General features: G+C 39.4%; 1 protein-coding gene across 4 annotated transcripts; it reads right to left on the bottom strand.

Annotated features, from left to right (window-relative positions):
- Nucleotides 1-530: 530 nt before the first annotated feature.
- Nucleotides 531-23,659, bottom strand: LOC120417563 (protein transport protein Sec31A). 4 transcript variants are annotated; one of them, XM_039579655.2, is made up of 10 exons: nt 23,509-23,659; nt 21,923-23,112; nt 21,618-21,861; nt 21,438-21,553; nt 21,209-21,259; nt 13,927-15,624; nt 13,667-13,771; nt 7,587-8,084; nt 5,955-6,026; nt 531-1,136 (listed from the first exon to the last, which is right to left on the bottom strand). In XM_039579655.2, the coding sequence occupies exons 2-10, from the start codon at nt 23,102-23,104 to the stop codon at nt 948-950; spliced, it is 4,155 nt and encodes a 1,384-aa protein (XP_039435589.1). In that variant the 5' UTR covers nt 23,105-23,112; nt 23,509-23,659; the 3' UTR covers nt 531-947. The 4 variants fall into 4 exon arrangements, with proteins under 4 accessions (XP_039435589.1, XP_039435591.1, XP_039435590.1 ...); XM_039579657.2 differs by lacking the exon at nt 13,667-13,771; XM_039579656.2 differs by lacking the exon at nt 21,209-21,259.
- Between the last annotated feature and the right edge of the window lie 807 nt (nt 23,660-24,466).

Below are 24,466 nucleotides of genomic sequence, written 5' to 3'. Positions count from 1 at the left end.
AAAAGGGCCTGGACGTAATATTTGAACAAACCCTTGGGATGTGACACTAATGACTTTTTGACGGCCAATCAGGAGCTTGTTCCGGTGAGCTTCCTGAGCCCAAATCCCAAATATAAGCTTGATTGGAAATAACAGGAGCTGGAGCTTTGCAAATCAATTCTTATTGGGATTTGACCCATAAAAAGACATTTTTCAAAAATGTAAATTTCTTAGGAAATTCGGCCACTGTAGCTTTTACTTTCAACATCACTGGCGTATAGGCTGGCGTAATAGATTGAAATAGTGAATTTTCAAAATAGTTGCTAAAGATGAATTGAGTGAAACTAATTTGAAATATTGTACAAAATATTAAACAATTATTCAAGGGTTCGCATATAATTTTCAAACATGTTTGCTTGGAATTCCCGACTACTCGGCAAAAATCACAAATTTCGGACTTTTTCGCGGAACGGCCTTATTAGGTACTGTTGAAGATTGATACCTCGTGGATGGAAATTCTTTCTTGATTAAAATAAAACATTTAGTGAAGATTAGTGTGTAAAGTATATACGTTTATTTTTCGCGATACAAGTAGCTTAAAATAATACATTGTAAATAAAGTATTACTCGGGGAACGACAAAGACATATAAATAGAATATATTGAATCGGGTTTATCGGCAAAACTATCGGAAACAACCAAAAACGATACTGTAGTGATGAACACTCTCGATTAGTACGAACGGAAGATAATTTAAACATAAACTAAACAGACAACAGAAATTAATCGTTTAGGTAGGGAAACAAGGTTAAATGCAGTCGCTCTTTGCTCAACGTTCTCTTTCGTTCGTGTTCCATCGTACAGCACATATATAATATAATGTCAGATATTATTTTGCCTATATTAGAATTATATTCTTGCCTACTTTAGTTTACTACCCATCTGCTACTGCTACTCGCCCGCGCGGACTTATCGCAAGTACACCTGCAACTGCATCGCCGACTGCAGCAGCACCTTAATACCGGGCATGAAGCTGGCGATCTGGGCAAAGTCCGGCCCCGACACCATCTGCGTGTGCAGCCCGATGCCGTTCGCGTAGTCGCCGGCCTGGATCAGCTGCACCAGCTGGCTGAGCGAGCCGAGCGTGTTCTGCGACAGCTGTAAAATTAAATTAGTGAGATTGGTTATTTTTTTGTTTTTTTTTTTACGTCAAACATCAGTTTACTAAAGCAAATCCTAGAACGCAACTCAATTTTTGCGTGTTTGTTTTGTCAAAATTTTTATTTTTCATTTGCGCATTTCCTGAGACTTGGCAAACAAACACCGACGTAAACTTCAAGTACCTCATACAAAATTGCAAAAAGACCTTGAGTTACGCGTTACAGAGGGGGTAAGGGGGATCGCTCATCTGTTACGATTTATTACGATAGGGGGGGAGGGGGGTCAAAACCCCACAATGTTGCGTTACGTAATAAAAAAAACGCTCCCATTATCTCTGTCGCACTTTCGTCCCGGAATCAGTAAAAACTTCATGTTGCGCGTATCATATCTATTAACTTCTGAAGTTTAATTAGTGAATCACTGCATTAGGGTTTTTAAGTGTCAAGTGCTCAAATTTTCACAAATGACGCAATTTTAGTATTGATTTTTACTGTATAATATTGGACAGCTGGATTAAGTAATTTGTCGATAGTAGATTGAGACCATTCGATCGTAATTTCTTGATCTACCATCGACAAAAATTCCAAGAAATTTAAAAGAAGAATTTCCAAAAATTCAGAGATTTAAAAATTCACAAAAATTATAAATTTCAAAAATTTCATATTTCAAATTACAAAAATTTTATGTCAGCTCCCTCCGTGTACGCACGAGAGCATGCAGCTAGTGCTCAGTGCTCCATCGTTTTTTCGATTTTTTTCGCCGTAATTGATTGTGGTTACCCGCGAGTTTGCTTCTCCAGCATGCCAAAGGCCGGCCGTGGCCGTGGCAGTTCGAGTGCGGCCTCGAAAAACCCGCGAAGTTCGTCTACCGGCCGTGTGCAAAAAGGTAAACAAACCAACGCCGTGTCGACCGCCATCGCGCAGGGGAGCGTGAGCGCAGAAGGAATCGACAAAAAGTTACTACACCCCGGATATGTTCCAAGATCACCAGTGCGAACCCGTTCGGGTACCTCCGGTGCCACGACCAGTGGCACATCAACATCCGCCAACATTCCCATCAGGAACGAGTTCCAGATGCTGAGCGACGACGAAGAAAACAACAACAACACCGACGGTAGCACCACTACCGACGACGACGACTATGATGGTCGTGCACGGAAAAAAGTGCCGACGCCAAAAAAGAATAATTCTCCAACAGAACGAAGACCACCTCCAATTTTTGTTTTGGACACGTTGGCGGACGATGTTGACGAGTTGCTGGAAGGCCTCGGATATTGTCTGAAATTCGGTAAGTCGGCAGTGCAAGTGATCACACTGAATAAAAAGAACTTCGACCTGGTGTTAGAAGAATTGAAGCGTAGCAACTTCAACTTCTACACATTCAACCCCGAGAAGCCCCCTGTTAAGGTCGTCTTACAGGGTTATCAAGACCGTCCGATCTCCGACCTGAAGGGTCACCTTTCGGACGCCGGAATAAAACCGCGGGAGATTAAAGTGCTCTCGCGCAAGACAACTGTAACAGGTACACACACACTGTACCTGTTGTACTTCGACCGCGGCACCGTCAAGATCCATGACCTGCGGCGGACTAAGACGTTGGACGGTTTTTGGGTAAACTGGCGGTTTTACACCAAGAACCCGACGGACGTAGCGCAATGCCACCGTTGCCAGAAATTCGGCCACGGCTCGCGGAACTGCAACCTCCGGCCCCGCTGCGTGAAGTGCGGTGAGTCACACCTCTCGGAGGCGTGCGCACTGCCACGAAAGGCGGACTTGGGGGACAAGGCAGAACAAACCAAGCCGCGCGTAAAGTGCGCGAACTGTGACGGCAACCATACCGGCAATTACCGCGGATGCGTCGCGCGCAAGGCCTACCTCGAGGAGCAGGAAAAGAGGAAGAAGAAAGCAGCAGCGTCCCACCCTCCTCAACGAAGTACGAGCGCAGCCGTTCCTGCAGCTGGACAGCGTACGGTTCCAGCGGAAAACTCAGCGTTCCCTCCTGGTTGGGGGCGTTCGTTCGCCAGCGTGGTCGCTGCCGGTAGCGGCAGTACGGCCCTGCAAGAAGTCACCGGGGAAGATCTCTTCACCCTGCCGGAGTTCTTTGCTCTCGCGGGGGAGATGATGACGCGGTTTCGGAGCTGCCGGAACAAGGCAGAACAATTCCTGGCCCTTGGGGAACTGATGATCAAACACATCTACAAAGGATAAAATACCTGTGATCTAGATATAAGCTTTCTCTTCCTCTATCCCCTTTCCTTTGCAATTTCTGTAAGTTTTTTTTATAGTTTTTTCTTACTCTTGCTAGTGCCTTAGTTAAAGAAATAATTGTTCCTAAATGGATTATGATGCAACACACAGCTGTAAGGAACTCCAAAACTCTGTTATGCACTTCAAAATAACTCATTGTATCTTGATTATTCACCAATAAAACCGAATTGAATTGAATTGAATTGAAAATTTTATGTTTGAAAAAACAATAACTTTAAAAATAATTTTTTTTTTAATTTCAATTTTTTTAACAATTTCAAAAAAAATCAATTTTAAAAATTAAAATAATCAAAAAATCTTGAAAAAATTAAAAAAAATCATACCTTTTGATATTTTTTTTATCCACAATTTTTAAAAATTTGGATATTTTTCAAATAAATTTTTAAAATTTTAAAACCTTTAATTTTTTTAAGTTTTTTTAATTTTTTAAGAAATTTTAATTTTAAATTTTTTGAAAATTATGAAATTTTTCAAATTTTTTGATTTTTTTTAATTTTTAAAAGTTTTGACATACTTAAAAATCCCATTTTTATTTTATTTTTGAAATTTGTAAAATTTGAAATTATTTAAATTTCTGAAATCATTGAAATTTAAAAATTTTGAAATGCTTCAATTTTTTGAAATTTTGAAATTATTTCAAATATTTTTCAAAATTTTTATTTTATTTTTTTTAATTTTTTTATAACATGAAGATTTTTAAAAAAATTGGAGATTTTTTTAAAAAATTGGAAATTTTTTAAATTTATTTTAAAAGTTTTTGGATCTATAGTTTTTTTCTAAATTTTTGAAATTTTTAAGAAATTTTGAGTATGCAATTTTTGAAATATCTGAAATTTTTTAAAATTTTAAAATGTTTAAAATTTTAGATTTTTTTAATTTCCAAAGCTTTAGGAATTTCTGAAATTTTTGATTTTTTTTAATTTTTTAAAATTTTGACATGTTCAAAAATTTTTAAATTTCTGTTTTTTTTTATTTTTGAAATTTTTAAATTTGAAATTATTGAAATTTCTGAAATCATTGAAATTTAAAAGTTTTGACATGCTTAAAAATTCTGAATTTTTTTCAAATAATTTTCAAAATTATTATTTTTTAATAATTTTTTCATTTTTTTTTTAAATACGAAGATTTAAAAAAAAAATAGATTTTTAAAAAACTTTAAAATGTTTCAAATTTATTTTTAAAGTTTTTGGATCTATTATTTATTTCAAATTTTTTAAATTTTTTGGGAAATTTTAAATTTAAAATTTTTGAAATATCTGAAATTTTTGAAAATTTTAAAATGCTGAAAATTTTAAAATGCTTAAAATGCTGAAAATTTTAAAATGCTTAAAATTTTAGAATTTTTTAAAATTTCAAAATTTAAGATTTTCTGAAATTTTAGATTTTTTTTTAATTTTTAAAAAATTTGACATGTTCAAAATTCTTGAAATTTTTGAAATTTTTAAAATTTAAAATTATTGAACTTTCTAAAATCATTGAAATTTGACAGTTTTGACATGCTTAAAATTTCAAATTTTTTTTTTTTTAATTTCCAATTTTTTTTAAATTTTTGAAATTTTTATTTTTTTTTAATTTTTTGAAATTTTTTAATGTTTTAAAATTCAAAAAAAAATTGAAATAAGTTTTTTTTTCTTTTTTTCCTTTTTTTCTTGCTCTTGCCCAGTCAAATCAATCCGAATCCTGAAACGGAATCTAATTAGAATCGTATACAAATTCCGTTTCAAACGCAACAACCGGTTCCGTGTTCGAACCGGTTGTTGCGTTTGAAACGGAATTTGTATAAGATTCTAATTAGATTCCGTTTCAGAATTCGGATTGATTTGACTGGGTGTTAGTGCCTTAGTTATAGAAATAATTGTTCCAAAATGGATTATGAATTGCAAAAGAACTGATTGTATCTTGATTATTCACCAATAAAACCGAATTGAAAATTGAAATTGAAATTTCTGAATTTTTTTATTTTTTTAAAGTATTGAAATGTTTGAAATTTTGGAAAAGTTTAAAATGTTTAAAATTTTTGATTTTTTAAAAATCTTGAAATAAATTTAGATTTTTTAATTTTGTTATTTTTTTCACGATATTAAAAAATAATTAAACGCAGCATATTTTTAAATGAAAAAAATATCAAAAAATTGTATAACAAATTACGATCGTAATTTCTCAATCCACGATCGAGATTTCTCAACAGTAAAATTACGATCGTAATTTGTCGATGGTAGATCGAGACATGTTGATGGTAAGTCGTAATCTTACTATTGAAAAAATCTCGATCGTGAGTCGAGAAATTACGATCGTAATATTACGATCGAATGCAATAATCACCACGGTAGTCTTTCTCTCTGTAGTGACTCATCGACGGTCAACAGCCATTTCACCTGTCACTCACAAACTATCTGACTTTGAATTGCTTGGAGTTAAGCGCCTTCCCACGGTGATAGCATTGCCATTGGACAGCCCAAAGAAGTTATTCCCATAATGCTTTTGCTTCAAACATGAGTTGAGTTGAGTTTCTAGCGATCTGCTCAATTGCGAATTTTGCTCAACTTACCCTATGTTCCCGCAGCAGATCGTACAAAACCTCTAGCCGCTTGGAAACGTCTTCCAACTTCCGCTTCGTTTGCTACATAAAAGAAAGAAAAAAAAGTTAATTCGCAATTCGCAATTTTCAGTGTAAGAACGGGCCTTGACCGATCTTATGCACCAGGTTCCCGACGAACACGCACTGCCCTTACACCTACATCTCACCCTTGCTCTGAGTCAGTACGAGCAGCACGCTAGAACACGCTTTGAGTGTTCGTGCCAGGCATGCACACCTTCTTTTCCGGTTACGCATTTTAACTCGGCCGGGGGTGGTACATTACGTAGGGTTTGATGTAAGTATAAGCGCCTAACCATTTATAGTGTGCCTATCAACGTTCATTAAAGCAAAAAACTGTTTAATTTTTAGTTTGAATTCAAAAACTATTTGTTATTTTACTGTGTATTGTTTTCTCCTGAAATCTTTCCTAGTGTTATGTCGTGTTTATATGTTGCTATTTCTTTTGTCGCGGTGTTTTGTTACAATTTTTGGTCCTAAGCATGTTATAAAAGTTTACCAAAAATACAATAGTAATATTTGTGTTAATCCTTTAACCATTCCATAAATTGAGTAAGGGCTCACACCTTACTTGTTTGAAAAAAAAAGGGTGAAGATTGAAAACAATAGACAGTAAAAGAGAATTTATTTTATAAAAATCAAGAATCAATTGTAAGAGAATGATGATCGTATTTTAAAGAATAAAAATTAGAAGCTAGATGTATTAGATGTAAAATTAGACAATAGTTAATAAAAAGAGATACAAAACAAGCTAAGATTATAGTAATGATAATTTAAAGGACAGATAAAGAATTATTCAAATAAATAAATTCGCAATAAAATCAAAAAAGATTAGGCAAATGATAAATAGACTTGATATTACTAGTACATTAAGGAAAAGTATAGTTTTAAGGAAAAAAACAAAGTTTGTTACAGCAGTATCAATTGGTAAAAAAAGAGTGGAAAAGCTTTGAGAGATAAGAGAATCAAAAGTTAGTAAAATCAAAATCAAATGATTAATATAGAAGAATGAATGAAGAAGTGAGAATCAGTAGAGCAAAATAAAAATAGGAGATAGGTGGTAGCTGAGAATGAAAAGAAGAGAAACCCCGTTGTGCGATGCTTCAGGTACATCCACAGCAGTTGACTCAACATACTGCGAATCGAAACAATACCGTCTACAATCACAAATTACTTCCCTTTCCCACATTGTTGCGCCCCTTTCTTTTAGCCGTCTCGACTCTGACCCGCGGTGGTCAAAGGTTTACGATCCGTTTCCACAGGCCACCAGCTAGGTCATCATGAAAACCAAGCCAACGTGGAGGTAAGAAAATAGGACACTCGCAAGGAACCAGAGCTATACTGTTCTGATCAAGATAATTCGGATGATCTAACAGAACTACGGATGTAGTTAGTTACGCTCCTTCCAGGATGTTCCTTACGTGGACGTCAACCGAAGAGCACGCAACAAGGTCAGTGCCATTGCATGCTCTTAGGTATCAATCCTTGGCCTGCAAGAAAAAAAAAAAAAAAAAAAAAAAAAAAAAGAAAGAAAAAAAAGTTAATTTCAACTAAACTTCATTCACCAAACAACTTCTTCCTTACCGGATTCGCGGCCGCCGCAATGCAGTGCTTCTTCAGCTCCTCGAATACTGTCTGCAGGAAGACGTACTCCTCCGGGATCGGGGCCTTCTGCTTGGGAGGTTCCGGCACTGGCGGAGCCGCTTGCGTGTTCTGCTGTCCACCGCCCGGCTGTTGCCGGAAGTTGGTGGCGTTAAAGTTGTTCTGCTGGGGCACTGGCATCTGCTGCTGCTGCTGATGCTGTTGCTGGGGCAAAGTCTGCTGGAAATTCTGATAATTTATAGCACCGGGAATCTGTTGCTGCTGGGGTTGTCCCATGGCCGCAGGGTTGAATATGCTTGGGGGTTGGGTTTGCTGCTGCTGCTGCTGTTGTGGGGGCATTTGCATTCCACCCGGGGGTAAGTACTGGCCAGGCATGTAGTTGCTGTTTGGGTCCGGGTAGCCGTTGTTTTGCTGGCCGGTGGGGAAGCCTCCTGGCAAGGGGGCGGTTATCGGGGCCACCGGGGTGATTTCGGGTTTGGGCTGTTGGGAAAGAGATAGAACAAATGTGAGGGATTTTTAAGTCTACAACTTTGGTCGGGTTTGAGAAACGAAAAATCATTGCAAGATTAGGAAAGCGAACAAGAAAAAAAAAGATTGAATAAAAATACATAAAAAATTAAGCATTAAGGTTGACAAAGGTAAACAAACATAGTTATCATTCATAGCATTCCCGTAAATTTCTGCAAGTTGTCTGTTTTCTTTTTTGCTCATTCGGGCTGCAAAAAATTTTTTTTTTTTGTTGGATGCAGAATGTTGCAGTTCTACGTAAAATGCCTAATGGGGGATCAGGACGTGCTAAAGATTTATGCACGTAGAAACATATTTTGTGCAATCGGCCTATGTGTGTTTCCAATCCCATATCCGTTAACCGGTAGCGAAATTATGGTAAAATATAACTTGACTTTGCATACCTATGCCGAGTGCTAATACAGCTTATCTCAGTCAAATATTTTGTACGATCAGCCTGTACGACAATTGATCCAACAAAATTTTTGTTGAATAAAATCAACAAAAAAATTGCGTTGAAACAAATCTGGATTTTCTCAATTGGGTCCTAAAATTAAACTTAGATTGTTGATATTATTGTTCACAACGATAAAGCTTATTTTTTGAGTACAATGACTCTTTGTTCAATCACAAAGAGTTTAAAATTGATTTTTAAATCAATTTAAAAAAAAATAACCTAGCTGTCCTCCTTGACAGAAAAGTTCCTACTGGACAGCTCTTTCCAAAGGAACCATAGCTGATCCATCGATAAAAGGTTGTCTTGTCAACTTTTTTTTTTTTTTTGCATTAAAATAACAAAAAGTGACAAGAAATGGATTTCAAGCGTGTTTTTCACCGTTGTACATAATAAATTACATAGGACTTTAGGACCCTATTCCACAAAAGTCTTTTGTTGTTTTGAAAAAGTTGCTTTGGCGTTTAGCGTTGATCCGACACAAATCTTGATTTTTAAATCAACACAAAAGTTTTGTTGATGCAAACATGCCTTATTGTTCTGCGTGTGTTTATTTTTTTTCCTTATTTCTAGAAAATAACTTTAACTCCCTCAATAACATGACAAGACCTTTCTCTTGCATCGTAGCTAGGGAGGCACGGCGACAAGTATTTATTTAACGCGATTCTCTTCATAGCACAAAGCTTACTGGGCAATCATTTAGTTTTAACCTAATAAACTGTTCAAATATATAAATCTAAGTTTAAAATCTGTCACAATAATTTCATATTATTTTGGTTATAGTTATCTTTCAAAAGCCGGCTGTCTGAGGTTTTAACTATTTATTAAACTTAGCAATTCGCAATTTTCAGTGTAAGAACGGGCCTTGACCGATCTTATGCACCAGGTTCCCGACGAACACGCACTGCCCTTACACCTACATCTCACCCTTGCTCTGAGTCAGTACGAGCAACACGCTAGAACACGCTTTGAGTGTTCGTGCCAGGCATGCACACCTTCTTTTCCGGTTACGCATTTTAACTCGGCCGGGGGTGGTACATTACGTAGGGTTTGATGTAAGTATAAGCGCCTAACCATTTATAGTGTGCCTATCAACTTTTATTAAAGCAAAAAACTGTTTTATTTTTAGTTTGAATTCAAAAACTATCTGTTGCTATTTCTTTTGTCGCGGTGTTTTGTTACAATATTTTGGTCCTAAGCATTTTAGAAAAGTTTTTCAAAAGTACAATAGTAATATTTGTGTTAATCCTTTGATCATTCCATAAATTGAGTAAGGGCTCGAACCTCACTTGCTTAAGAAAAAGGTGAAGTTTCAAAACAATGGACAGTGAAGGAAATATACTATGTAAAGAATCAATAGTAAAAGAAAGATAGTAATTTATGAAGTAGATAAAGAAATTAACAATAGTTTATAAATAGAGGTAACAAACAAGCTTAGATTGTTTTGAGGGCAATTTACAGGGAAGATGAGAAATTATTCAAATAGATAAATAAAGAAAAGGCACATGATAAACAAAATTGACATCGCTGCCAAGTTAAGGGAAAGCAGACAGTTTATTACAGCAGCATCAATTAGTAAAATAGAGTGGAAAAGCGTTGAGAAATAATTGAATCAAATAAGTAAAATCGAAATCAAATGGAGGATAGTAAACAGAAGCCGTTTTAGAAAATCAGTGAAACAAAATAAACAGAAGATAGCTGTTAGCTGAAATGGAAAGAAGAGAAACCCCGTTGTGCGATGTTTCAGGTACATCCACAGCAGTTGACTCAACATACTGCGAATCGAAACAATACCGTCTACAATCACAAATTACTTCCCTTTCCCACATTGTTGCGCCCCTTTCTTTTAGCCGTCTCGACTCTGACCCGCGGTGGTCAAAGGTTTACGATCCGTTTCCACAGGCCACCAGCTAGGTCATCATGAAAACCAAGCCAACGTGGAGGTAAGAAAATAGGACACTCGCAAGGAACCAGAGCTATACTGTTCTGATCAAGATAATTCGGATGATCTAACAGAACTACGGATGTAGTTAGTTACGCTCCTTCCAGGATGTTCCTTACGTGGACGTCAACCGAATAGCACGCAACAAGGTCAGTGCCATTGCATGCTCTTAGGTATCAATCCTTGGCCTGCTAAATGGAGATGCTATAAATATTTGATATCAAAATGGCTTTTTATGAATAATTGAAAGCCCGATTTTTTTAATAATTTTGTTTTAGTTGATAATGAGAAAATGATTATTAAGGGGTTACATACATATAAAAAATCTCAAAAAATCATAATTCCAATTATTTATTAAATCCTTTCAAAAGATGATTTCCAATCACTCCTGAAAGTTTCATAATAGATATTTCATGATTTAACCCGTTCAGGCTTGATGGGTCATATATGACCCAAAAATGAAATTTTTCAAAAGATGCCTATAATTTTCGTATCATAAAATAAGAATCATTTTCCCAAAATTAACTCAATTTTTTTTTTCAAAATTCAGGTTTGAAAGGGTTAAGTGAGTCGAAGACGATTTAAGTTTAAAGTTTTGCCATGCGCAAAGCGAACCGTCAGACTTTGTGAGCGTTTTTCTTAAAACTCCGAGTTGATTTGCGGGTGCCACGATATCTCGAGATAGGATGGACCAAATTGGCTAAAATATGGAGTGAGGACTCTCAAGACATATCCCGTGTGCATGACGAAGCACGATTTTGAAATTCAGGTTTTTAAAAAATAACATAAATCAAAAACTGTAGCTAAAAATGTATATTTTAATGCCCTGAAAACAAATTAAAAAAAAACAAATAGTGTGTGCTCATACCAACCCTTGACATTTCTGCCAATTTACATGTATGCAACCCCTTAAGGCCATACGAAAATTATAGGTTATTTTTGGAAATTTAATTATTTTTTTTTCGAAAAGATTGGAAAATTTCACGAATGTTTCATGTTTTAAAATTGAAAATCGGACCATTAGTTGATGAGATATCGACATTAGAAAATGGTGAGTTGTTTTGGTAAGACTTAGAAAACTTCAATTTTCGTGTTTTTTTTAAAGCGGCTGTATCTCAGCAACCCGAGGTCCAATCTTCAATGTCTCTTGGACAATTTTATAGCAAATTTTCTGAACTTTTCCAAAAAAAATATTTTTAGAAATGATCACTCATGGTCACTATTTTTAAAAATCGAAAAACTGCAAATATTTCGCTAAAATCAAAACTTTTGGTGGCTATATCTTGAAAACGGATCCCTTTATCAAAACATCTGTTAAGTAGTTTTCGATTGCAAATTCAATTTTGCATTGAAAAATAACGTCAAATTTGTTTTGCATGAAATTTAGATTTTTTTTCCAAAAATCACTATTTTTTCAAAAAATCATAACTCGGCGGCAGATTTTTTGATCATGTTTCTCTATGGCTCAAATGTTGCGGATTTGTGTACCCTAAAACGTATCAAAAAATCTCGAAAATCAAAAAATACGTATTTTGGGAATTAGTTTAAAAAGTTGATTAAAAACTTTTTTTTTCGAACTCTGCTCAGCGATGTTCACCAAGAAGAGAGCGACAATAACGACGGTAGCAAGAAGATTAAGAGAGCAAAAAGAAGAACTAGATTAGAGGCGTGGTTGTGCGATCAAATCTACAGCTGAACACTACTTTGGTGTCTTGGGACAACTAGAATCCCAAGGATCACGGTGGCTTAAGGGTAGAGTACCCCGCTAGAGACGTGGGTGGTACGGGTTCGAATCCCGTCTGTGATCTGGTGATTTTTTTCGCTTCTTAACCACTTGATACTACCAGTTGTCGTTTATCTTCGAATATCGTCTTCCAAGTTGATTAAAAAATCTGCAGTTTTTTTTTCTTCCCTGTACCTATTTTTTCTCAATAGTCCTCAACAATACCTACAACTTTGCCGAAGACACCAAATTGATCAGAAAAATCACTCAAAAGTTACAGCTGTTTGAATATTTACATACCATTTTTGTATGGACAGCTGCCAACTTTGTATGGACACTTGTATGGGTGAACCAATGGCACAAAATAGCTTCTTTGGTCATAGGGAAGGCCCCCACAAAGTTTGGGCCAAACAAAAAAATACAAATAAAATCCATTTCCGGTTTAAGTAGAGAATTGCTCATAAAACAATTTGAATGAATTAAAATAAGATTTCCTAGAAGCATTAGCGTTGTTTTTTCTAATGCTCAAGTGCAAAATAAATACGTCTGAAGAGAAACAATAAAGTTGAAAAGTTTGCATTTCATTTCCCAAAAAGAGTCTAATTCCAAGCGAAACGTTTTTTAGAATACCGTGGAGATGTTCCCTTATCCTCTTGAAAAAGTGGAGCATCAACATTTCCCTTCTTCTAAATCTTTTTTCTTGTCCCTGGTGCGCGGTGGAGATAGGAGCGATACAAGATGAAATCAGTCTGCGATCCGCTCAAATCATTGTCTCCGAAGCGAAGCGAAGCCAAAAATGCAGGATACAAAAAAAATGTTTTGCGATTTTTCAGATCAAGAGGTTGCAGGGTAGTTACGAACTAGGTCCAAAATAGGGACATTTACCCTATTTTCGTACATTTATGAAGTGTTATGCCACAAATTTTGATTTCTTTTTAAATAATTTGTTGAGTTTGAAGTGAAAGTTTTATAACCAATTAGAGGAAAAGCACGATTCTTTGGCGAAGTAAAGATTGGATCCTATTTCCATCCAATGTAATTATATGAGCAAATAATTTTTGAACGAATGTTTAATGGACTCTAACATTTTTTGTCAAGAATGCGTTTTTTTATATACAAAAAAACATTAACGATAGTTCTAGAAACTGAGTCAATATCAAGTTCTTGAATGCAAACCAATGATTTGTTAGTAATATTTCAAACTTTTAAAGATAATATCGATAAGGAGTGTCTCGTGAGTCCAAATCGATGTATTATGTAATTTTAAAAGGTTAAAGAAAAACAAGCAATGTAAATAAATTTCAAAACAACAAAATTAATTGAATTGAACGAGCGTTAAAATAACATGAAAATGATTAAACTTTTAACAAACAAAATTCAAACTTATGAAGGAAAAGTAGTTAAAATTCGTTCAAAATCGACATCTCCCCTCTAACCTGCGGCGAGGACCGATTCGAGTGCTGGTGGTCGTTTGAATCGATGATCTTTCGCCAGCGGCGCGTCCCCGCATGGACCGCCGACATTTCGTACTGTTCACCAAACTAAAGCGTTTGAGTGTGGATGTGTGAATGAAACGTAAAATGTTCAAAGAGGGGGGGTGAAAAAGAGACACAGAGAAGGAGAGAGAAATAAAGGGAAGGTTTTACAGTTGAGAGAGATTCAACGCGTGTGTCAACGGGGTAATTTCTGTACTAACCTGCGTTCGCTTGCTGGAGTTGAGCGCGGGCGGGTCGTTCCAGCCGGGCGGTGGCGTCGGGTTCTTCTGGATGTTGCCCATCGGCGGTGGAGGCGGCTGGAAGTTGGGTTGCATGTGTTGCTGCTGCTGCTGCGGTTGCGACACGTCCAGCGGGGACACTCCGGGAAGGTAGGGTGAACCGGCTTGCACTAACGGAGCCGGGGTGAACGGCTTGAAGTTGTTGTTGGACGCGGGTTGTTGGGGTTGGCCGGGGTTAAACATGGTCGGTTGTTGGGCGATTGGTTGCGTGTTGAACTGGTTGAATTGGTTGACGACGGGCGAGGGTTGCTGCTGGACCGGAGGTTGGAACACGTTGGCCGGGTAGCCACCGTAGTTGGAGCCGGAGGTGACCGATGGGTCGAGGACGTACTTGGCACGGCCGAGGGAGGAACCACCGGTTTGGGAGGCTCCCGAACCTGGTCGGGCAGGTTGATCCAGGGGAGGTTTGGCCGCGGTGAAGGGCGTTGAAGCGGAAGGTGGTGGACCGGGGTTGAAGGGAGTTACGGCCGGTTGTTGCTGCTGCTGCTGCTGGGGAGGAAGTCCGCCCTGGAAGGGCGAAGTGTTCCAGGCAGGTTGTTGATTCATTGAAGGTTGTGGGATTGTTGGAACCGGTGGAGTTGGAGCGATTTGCGGAGCGGCGTTCTGCGACTGCCAAGCCTTGACCTTGGCGGCTTGTCCAATTGTGGGGAACATCGGGTTGTTAAACGACGGAGGATGCTGCTGTTGATTCGGGATTGATCCTCGTGGACCATTCTGGTAGTAGCTATTCTGCTGAGGCTGCTGAACAGGCGCCGCGGTTTTATGTCCAAGTGCATAGTACAATCGTTCCCTCAGCTCCTCCATCTCCGGATCGGTCGAGTTCCCAACGTACGTCAACGCCGAGTTCAGCGAACCCTGCGCCGCCAACAAACTCGCGTACTGCGACAACAAATCCGCCAACTTCCCCGTTACATTCGTCGCCCTGCCCTGTCTTTCCAGCGCCTTCTGCAGCAACATCGCGACCTCCACCAACTCCTGCAAATCCCTGTTGCTATTGTTATTCTTATCCGGCTCTCCATTCACAAAATCTCCAAATGACCCGTTCGGCTTCTGCAGATTCCAAGCCTCCACCAGCCGCTCCGTACTCCCCGCACAAACATAACACAATATCGCATTCCTCGCCAACTCCACATCCCCACCGGCCTCAATCTGCAGCCGCTCCCCCAACCTTTCGCAAAGCAGCGGCAACTGACCCTGGCAGTGCGTCAACGCCGCAACCAGCGCCTCCTTCCACGAATCGATCGTACACTGCGTCACGACCCCACTCCAGTCTTCCGTCACCAACGCCGAAATAATATTAGACAAATAACTGTCACTATTCTTCAAGAACCGGTACTGAACTCGCGCCAACAGCTCCGAACCTCCGTTCATCGCCAAAATCAGCGCTTCCGTCGTCTTTCCGGCCTCCATACATAACTCCACAGCCGCCTCCAAGTTCTTCGTAAGAAGCGCCTCGCATATCAGCCCCTCCGTGTCGGTGCCCGTCCGGATGCGGTACGGAATGTTGTCGCTGGGCTTTTCGCTTCCCGAGTTGTTGGCCGATGCTGCTTCCTGGTGCTGATCGTTGAGCAGTTTGTTGCCGGCAGCGATAGCGTCGAACACGGCGTTGTTGTCCAGGGTCTGAACGCGGATGAGGGGGAAAAGGATATAATTAGTTTGTTTGTTTCGATAGAAAGGTTAATTTTAAGCAGGGTGGCAACTCGTTACTCAATTTGCATAAATTCATTTCTGAAAATATAAGGATTTTTTCTACATTTGTTTATATTTTTTTCGTTTTTGCTATTCTGCATCTTCTTTTTTATTTGTCTTTATTTTTTAATACCCTTCAGTCATTTTCATTTTTCTCATTATTTTTTTTTTTGCCCTTCATACATAATTGGACTTGGCTTGGCTATTTCATGAACCTTTTACATTTAAATTTTGAACTGTCTGTCTTTAATTTGAACTCTTTTGCTCCTTTTTCTGGGTCTACCTATTTAGTTATCTTTGTCTTCATTTTGACTTTTTTATTTAATTCATGTTTTTTTTTTCATTTATCCATATCTTTTTAGAATTCTCTAAATAATAACTACCTTCGGGTTTTCTTTCATTCTCTCTCTTCTTTCCTCTTGTCTACCTCAGAACGGAATAAAAACAGCATCAACGTTTTACAGTACTTGTTCGGTAACTGGGCTAAGAGCATGACCCAATTACCGAGTGCTGCTCGCTAGCTTGGCTGATAAAGAATTCTCGTCAATGCTCAAAATTCCTAATAAAAAACAAAAAACAAATAAAAGTTAAGATCCAGCTTGTGATGAAGGGAAAAGATCACCAGATGTGTTGGTTCGACCCGGGATTTCAACCCCGATCTACCGCTTACGAGTTGGAAGCGTTTCCAACAAGCAAAATGAAGTCTATAAAGTAGTCGGTTTCGTCGGAGAAAAAGTGGAAATCGTGGTTTAAGAATGACAACGTCATCCCCCTGTGGCACGGGGAGAAGGCAAATACTACCTATATTTACACTTAGAACTCTTCTCTCTCTCTTATCTCTCTCTCTCTTATCTCTCTCTCTCTTATCTCTCTCTCTTATCTCTCTCTCTCTTATCTCTCTCTCTTATCTCTCTCTCTCTCTTATATCTCTCTCTCTCTCTTATCTCTCTCTCTTATCTCTCTCTCTCTTATCTCTCTCTCTCTCTTATCTCTCTCTCTTATCTCTCTCTCTCTTATCTCTCTCTCTTATCTCTCTCTCTTATCTCTCTCTCTCTTATCTCTCACTCTCTTATCTCTCTCTCTCTTATCTCTCTCTCTTATCTTTCTCTCTTATCTCTCTCTCTTATCTCTCTCTTATCTCTCTCTTATCTCTCTCTATCTCTCTTATCTATCTCTCTTATCTATCTCTCTTATTTCTCTCTTATCTATCTCTCTTAATTCTCTCTTATCTCTCTCTCTCTTATTTCTCTCTTATCTCTTTTTCTTATTTCTCTCACTCTTATCTCTCTTTTCTCTCTTCTTTCTCTCTCTCTATCTTCTCTCAATTTTTCTTCTTTCTAATTTTCTTCTCTCTAATTGCAGGCCAAGGGTGCATGATACTGATGATACTCGTCGGTTGACACCCAGGCGAGGAACATCCCGGAAGGAGCCCAACTACATCCGTAGTGCTGTTTGGACAAAACAGCATGGCTCTGGTTCCTTGCAAGTGTCCTATTTTCTTACCTCCACGTTGGCTTGGTTTAGTCATCATGATGACAAGGTGTAACCACAGACAAACAGACGTGACTCTCCATACAAATTATTTTTGAAATCCATCGTCCTTCATCAAATCACCAAATCACGGCGACGCCAGCGCTGCCTGGTGAGCTGATGCCGAAGCGCAGCCCAAACATACCAATACAAACCCATTGCTGTCATGTGCCACGTCAGTGTATGCGTGAGACAAACAAGCCTAAACGATTGTAAACATCAACAGTTGATCGAAATAATTTTGTTGTTGCTACTCGATGAAAAGAATAAAAATCAACACCGAAGGCCGAAGATGACGGCGGGTTGGTTCCGTTTCCCATAACAGAACCTTATGAGCCAAATCATGCGGCAGCACCAGCAACGACGCACCACAACCGCAACGACAGAGACCAAATCACCGGTCCTCCCAGTTGCTACCAAGTTCTGTCGAAGATTTCTCCTCCACCGAAACCTCGAATCGTTACACCTAACACCATCATCAACAAGATGCCCCTGGTCACGAAAACATCAGTAGTGGCCGCCGAAATAGATAAATCCAATTCAAACCTACCGGAAATAATCCCCACGATGGGCGTTTTGGAAATTTCCACGGGGAACGTGTCCACGGCGCAGTTAAGTTGCGTCAAACAACAAAAGCAAAAAGTGGCAAAGATTCCAAAAAACGCTGCCGCAAAATTTACATCGAAACAGAACCACAGAAACTGAACTGGAAAAAGATTGAATGGCGCAACTTCGCCAAAAGGACGACCAGCAGCAGCAATCTGAGCAGCAGTCCACGAAGGGTAAGCAGGTTGCTCCGAAGGAGTAACTTCACCACAGGATCCGGCTTCCTCTGCAGTAGCCGGCGCCTCAGCAGCAACCTCGACATCGGTAGGCAGTTGAGCAGGCCTACCGGGTTAATAGTGGGGCAAGAGGCTATGGCCAAGACTGCCCCAATTTTGTCCTGGAAAGCCTGGATTGTGATTCACGGTTAGAATTCCAGAATTCCATAAATATTTGTGCTCACGTTCAACTTCGCACATGCTCACGTTCAACTTAAAAAAAAACTGAGAAAATACGGGTGAGCTGTCACGACAGCAGCGCCATCAGCGCCGGGTGAGTGGATGCCGAAACAAAATTGCATTTGAAATAACCGTTTTTGGAGGACGATGGTTCGGCACTCGAGTGTCCCGTCTGTTTGTCTGTGGTGTAACCTAGCTGGTGGCCTGTGGAAACGTCTCGTAAACATCTGACCACCGCGGGTCAGAGTCGAGACGGCTAGAAGAAAGGGGCGCGTCAATGTGGGAAAGGGAAGTAATTTGTGATTGTAGACGGTATTGTTTTGATTCGCAGTATGTTGAGTCAACTGCTGTGGATGTACCTGAGCATCGCAGAACGGGGTTTCTCTTCTTTCCATTTCAGCTAACAGCTATCTTCTGTTTATTTTGTTTCACTGATTTTCTAAAACGGCTTCTGTTTACTATCCTCCATTTGATTTCGATTTTACTTATTTGATTCTCTTATTTCTCAACGCTTTTCCACACTATTTCTAGATTAAATTTTCAAAACAACCTATCCCTCATGGGTTTCCTATGCAGATAGGACCTTTTGAAAATTTAATCGAGATTTTACCAATTGATGCTGCTGTAACAAACTGTCTGCTTTCCCTTAATTTGGCAGCGATGTCAATTTTTTCTATCATGTGCCTTTTCTTTATTTATCTATTTGAATAATTTCTCATCTTCCCTCTATTTATTAACTATTGTTAATTTCTTTATCTACTTCATAAATTACTATCTTTTACTATTGATTCTTTACATAGTATATTTCCTTCACTGTCCATTGTTTTGAAACTTCACCTTTTTCTTAAGCAAGTGAGGTTCGAGCCCTTACTCAATTTATGGAATGATTAAAGGATTAACACAAATATTACTATTGTACTTTTGAAAAACTTTTCTAAAATGCTTAGGACCAAAATATTGTAACAAAACACCGCGACAAAAGAAATAGCAACAGATAAACACGACTCAACAATAGGGAAGATTTCAGGAGAAAACAATACACAGTAAATAACAATTAGTTTTTGAATTCAAACTAAAAATAAAACAGTTTTTGCTTTAATGAAAGTTGATATAGGCACACTAAATGGTTAGACGCTTATACTTACATCAAACCCTACGTAATGTACCACCCCCGGCCGAGTTAAAATGCGTAACCGGAAAAGAAGGTGTGCATGCCTGGCACGAACACTCAAAGCGTGTTCTAGCGTGTTGCTCGTACTGACTCAGAGCAAGGGTGAGATGTAGGTGTAAGGGCAGTGCGTGTTCGTCGGGAACCTGGTGCATAAGATCGGTCAAGGCCCGTTCTTACACTGAAAATTGCGAATTGCGAATTTCTAATTTTCTTCTCTCTAATTCTCTTCTTTATTTCGCTTCTATCTCTCCAATCTCTCTAACTAGTTTTTTTCTCTCTCTCTTCTTTCTATTTTTCTTCTCTTTATTTCACTTCACACTACTCCTCTTCTCTCTATTTTTCCTTTGTTTCTCTTCGCTTATTTCTGTTATCTTTCTCATCAAAATTTTAAAGTTTTTCGAAAAAAATATGTTTTTGATCCCTGATTATTCAGGTGGGCCTTGAGAGAGGTGAATGGGGGGGGGGGTTTATCTTTTTTGTTTCCATTTCTCTGAAGGCAGTTTATAGTCGATTTTCTTAATTTTTCTCATTTCCATGTCATGTACGTGTTCTTTTCATGTCACTCTTCTCTTTCTGTTATATATTTAATTTTTTTTTTCTTCTATTCATTTTCTCTTTTTCTATCTCATTTCTTTTTCGCTATTACTAGTTTTTTCTTTTATCTTCTCTTAAATTCGCCTTCATACATACTTCATATCTCTTTATCAAACTTTTGTCTCCATGTTTTGTTTTATTTTCTCTATATCTCTACTCCCCAATGTTTATCTCGTTTATCTTCTGCCCGTTGACTGTTTCTTTTTCTCTCTTTAAGTTTTTTTTCTTTTAGTTTCTCGCTCTCCTTGAGATTTTATCTTTATGTTTTAGTTTCCCTAATTCTCTCTATTTTAAATTCTTGCTGGTTCTTTGAGTCTCTCCCTCTCTTTTTTCATTTTTTTTGTTTCTCTCTCTCTCTCTCTCTCTCTCTCTCTTTCTCTCTCTCTTTCTCTCTCTTTCTCTCTTTCTTTTTCTCTCTTTCTGTTTTTCTCTCTCTTTCTCTCTCTCTCTTACTCTCTGTTACCTTTATTTATGTTCGATTATGTTATGTTAGTTCTGTTAATTTTCTCTGAATTATTTGTTAGTTTATTGTCCTTAGTTTTTGTTGTCAATATTCTTCTCTCGAATCATCCCTTTTTATCTTGTAATTTTTTTAAACATTTCAAATTAAGAAAAGTGGCCTTTTAATGTTATTTCCTCTTTCTTACATTTCTTTTTAAGGCCGTTGCACTTTTTTTTAGTCTTACTTTTGCGGAGTTTTTTTGTGAAAAGTTCTTATAAACTAAATGATTATTCGTAGCTTTTTTGGTCTTTTTGAAAAAAGTCAAAAATTGTTAGTTTCTTAAAATCTTATTTTGAACAAAAAAATATGTTTTGATAACCGTTAGCGTCGAACGATATCTATTCGTGTACGATCCATCTCTAATCATTCCTTTTTTCGTCTCTTTTTGGAACTTTGGAAGTTTCTATCTCTCTCAGACCAATGCTATCTTTTCCAAGAATTAACTTTAAAAATGATAAGGAAAATAATATCATTATTTTTTTGTTTTCAATTAGAGTTGCCACCCTGCTGAGACGTCATCATCTAACTAAAACTAAAAGCATATCTCAACTCTACACAATCTAACAAACATGGGACGAAATCCAAACCAACGATCAACAACCAAAACAATTCTACAGAAAGGCAATTAAAAGGGGGGAAATATTCATTACAACATCGTAACAAGTACAACTGAAGGCGGGTAATCGAACAAACAGATGTTGTCGTCTTTCATCTTACCGAGAGATCGGTGCTATCGTCGGTGGTGGGATCCGTCTCGGTGGAGTTATTCTAAATGTGTGTGTTATTTTCGACAAGAGATCGTACGCGAAATGGGCAATGGAAGAAGGTGTTTAGCAGCAGCAGAAACAACGAACGCGTAAAACAATACTAAATTTTGCAAAGAACCAAACTAGCCAATTTTAAACTTAACTTTTTTTTCTTCTAAGATTAACAAACGGTTACTCACCCGGCTCAATCCAGCCATCTGGTCGGTTAGTCCTTCCACGGGATCCGCAACTTCCGCCTCTTTCCCACTTTCGGTGTACTTTTTAAACTTGCTTGCAATATCTTCGGTGTGGTACCCTAAAAAAATAGGCAAAACACAGTCAAAAAGTTTTCAAAACTTAAAAATTTCCAGAAATCTCACCCAACAAGTTGAGCATTTCGGCCTGCGGGTTCTCCTCAAAGTTGGCCTTCAGGAAGTACCACAGGAAGCGCGAGTGCTGGTCGGCGGTTTGGTCCGCCTTCTGGCGGCAGTACTCGCCAAAGTTGCCCTCGGCCAGCACCTGCTCGAGCCGGTTCGAGCGCTCAATCAGCTCGCGATCGGTGACGACCTGGTTCACGGTGACTGCGCGACTCGTTCCGTTGAACGTGACCAGCTTGCCGCCGAACTGTGAGAGGGGGTGAAAATGTTAGGTTTTGTTTTTGCGGAAGTTTATGATGGCGACTCACCCCAAAGCACGCTCCCGCTGGTCGCTTCAACCACTTGGGCGGTCGCTTAAGGTCATTGCAGGTGGGCTGCGGCTGTCCTGCGAACGGGTGAACCGGCTCGTGACCGATGCTGTCCATTCCGGGGAACGAATCGGCGATTTTGTTTACGGTTTGGACTTGGGCGTGCGCTCCGCCGTTGATCGAGTAAACGGTTACGTTGCCGTCAAAGCTGGAACCGGCGATGAGGGCCGGGTTGCGGGGGCACCAGGCCACGTCAAAGTTCCACTGGTTGGTGGTCGCGAGCTCGGAGAGGATTTCCCCGTTTTGCTCTTCGGAGTTTTGGTTCCAGCAGTAGATTTTGTTGTCCTTGCCGCAGGACGCGACCAGGTCGAAATCCTTCGGGCACCAGGTCAGTCCGAGGACACCCCGCTGGTGGATGTGGAAGGTTTTGGTGGGGGCGGTGGCGTAACGGAGATCCCACAGTTGAACGGAGGGAGCTTGATCTTCCTCGCTGGCGACCCAGAGTTGGGTGGCCACTTCCGGGTGCCACTGGACGGCGCGCCAACGGATCCGCGATTGAGTGTCGGTCAGTTTGATAATGGGTTCGTTCTTACGAAGGTCCCAGATGACACAACGCGAGGAAAATACGGAGGCCAGGATGTGCTGGACCTGTCGGTTCCACGCGAGACCTTGAACGTCCTCAAACGGTTGCACCTTCGTTCCCGGGCTCATCGGCGCCGCCGTGTTGTTCAGATCCCAGATGAAGATTTCCGACTCCGACGCTCCCGAGGCCAACAGTTTGTTCTGGTACGGATTGTAGTCCATACTGCGCACCGCTCCGTTGTGTTTGTCCTGCTGGGCCATCAGCGCATTCTCCCCGGCCAACAGCTTCGACGCACTGTAAACCTGGATGACGCCACCTTCACATCCCCCCACGATGACCCCGTTCGGGTTCGCCGCCGTCCCAAAGTCCAACGGACTCCACACGACCTTGTGGAACCGGTGCGCACTCGTCTGACTTCCCACCAGCTTCAGATCGTAGCTCGGATCTTCCAGATTAATCGAGTACAGCTCCAACGCGGCCGCCGTGCTGAACGTGGCGTCCAACTGCTGGGCGGCCGTGCCCGCCGCCAACATTATCGGGTCCTGCTGGACCGGCGACCAGGCCACGTTGACCATCTTCTGCAGCTCCTTCACTTTCATCTTGTTGGCTGCAGAGGAGAAAGAGTTGAAATTAGTTCCGTCCCAAAACAAGATAAGGGCCGGCTTATCTTCATCAGCTATTCTTCTTATTATTTTCAAGTTATTTTGGTGTTGAAAAGTTACAGAAAGAATCAGAATTCAATTTTCCAATAAGTTAACAGAAATGAATCTCAAAACGTTGAGCACAATCAAACTAAAGTAAACAATCAAACTTAACTAAAAATAGAACAAAAATCAAAAATTTAATCGAAGGAAGCCGAGCCCCAAACTCTGAAAAACTGATGATATGGCGAAAAAATGACAACAAAATCGACCCAACTATTTTTCCCCAAAAAATCCCAAATTCCAACCGAATTTCCACAAACCAACACCAAACCCGAATCCCCCCGCACGCAATAACCCACCTTTGCAAACAATTTCCCGTAAAAACGCACCAAAATCACACCAAATTCCACTTTTTTCAATTAAACCTGGCGACGATGCAACTAATTTTTCGGTCGATCCGTCAGACGTTCCAACGTGGCTGATAAAGCAGATCGGGGGCGCTGCTTTGCCGACGCGGCGGCCGGCTGTCAAAAAGCTTCGTTAAAAAAACATAAACATTTCGTTGAAATTTCGTTCTGTTTGAAGAGGCAAGTGTTGCCACATGGGTGGACGCAGACAATTTGGGAGATGTGCAGATTATGGTTCGGAACAAATTAGTGCAGAAATCTGTATGATCATTGCAAATCCTTTGAAATTTACTTTCCTTTACCCATACTTTGTAAGGGCACTTGTATGAAACGCCAAAACGCGTGACTTCCCAAAAGTTAATTCAAATTTGGGAAAAGAGTCAACATGTCAATAAATACTGGAAAATTCCCACAAACATGGAAAAAGTCTTTTTTGGTGCCTATTTTCAAGTCAGGCCCAAAATCAGACATACGTAATTATCGCGGAATTGCCCTTTTGTCTTGCATTCCAAAACTTTTCGAATCTATTATAAATGAAAAAATCTTTCAGCAAGTAAAAAACCGCATTACATGTAAACAGAACGGCTTTTTTAAAGGCCGCTCTACTAGCACCAACCTTTTAGAATTTGTAAATTTTACACTGAATGCAACGCATAATCGCAATTTCGTAGAAGCAATTTACACAGACTTTAGTAAGGCATTTGACAGAATCGACATACCATTATTAATCTTCAAACTGCAGAAAATTGGAATTCAACCGAATCTTTTGGAATGGCTTAAGTCATATTTGACTAAGCGCGAACAAATTGTTCGCTTCCAAAATGTACTATCGGAATCAATTCACGTCACCTCTGGGGTTCCGCAAGGATCCCATCTAGGACCTCTTCTTTTCATCTTGTATGTAAACGAC

The sequence above is a fragment of the Culex pipiens genome, chromosome 2, assembly GCF_016801865.2.
Source record: "Culex pipiens pallens isolate TS chromosome 2, TS_CPP_V2, whole genome shotgun sequence".
Taxonomy (NCBI): Eukaryota; Metazoa; Arthropoda; class Insecta; order Diptera; family Culicidae; genus Culex; species Culex pipiens.
The sequence above is the reverse complement of the archived record's forward strand: the minus strand, read 5'-3'. Positions and strand labels throughout refer to the sequence as shown.

Bases quoted from the DNA above. Each gene is read 5' to 3' on its own strand.
- LOC120417563 (XM_039579655.2), bottom strand. From the start codon at position 23,104: ATGAAAGTGAAGGAGCTGCAGAAGATGGTCAACGTGGCCTGGTCGCCG. The intron at 15,625-21,208 runs GTAAGATGAAAG...ATCCGCGTTCAG, and splicing joins ACGATAGCACCGATCTCTCG to ACCCTGGACAACAACGCCGT. The intron at 1,137-5,954 runs GTAAGTTGAGCA...TTAATTTTACAG, and splicing joins ATCTGCTGCGGGAACATAGG to CTGTCGCAGAACACGCTCGG.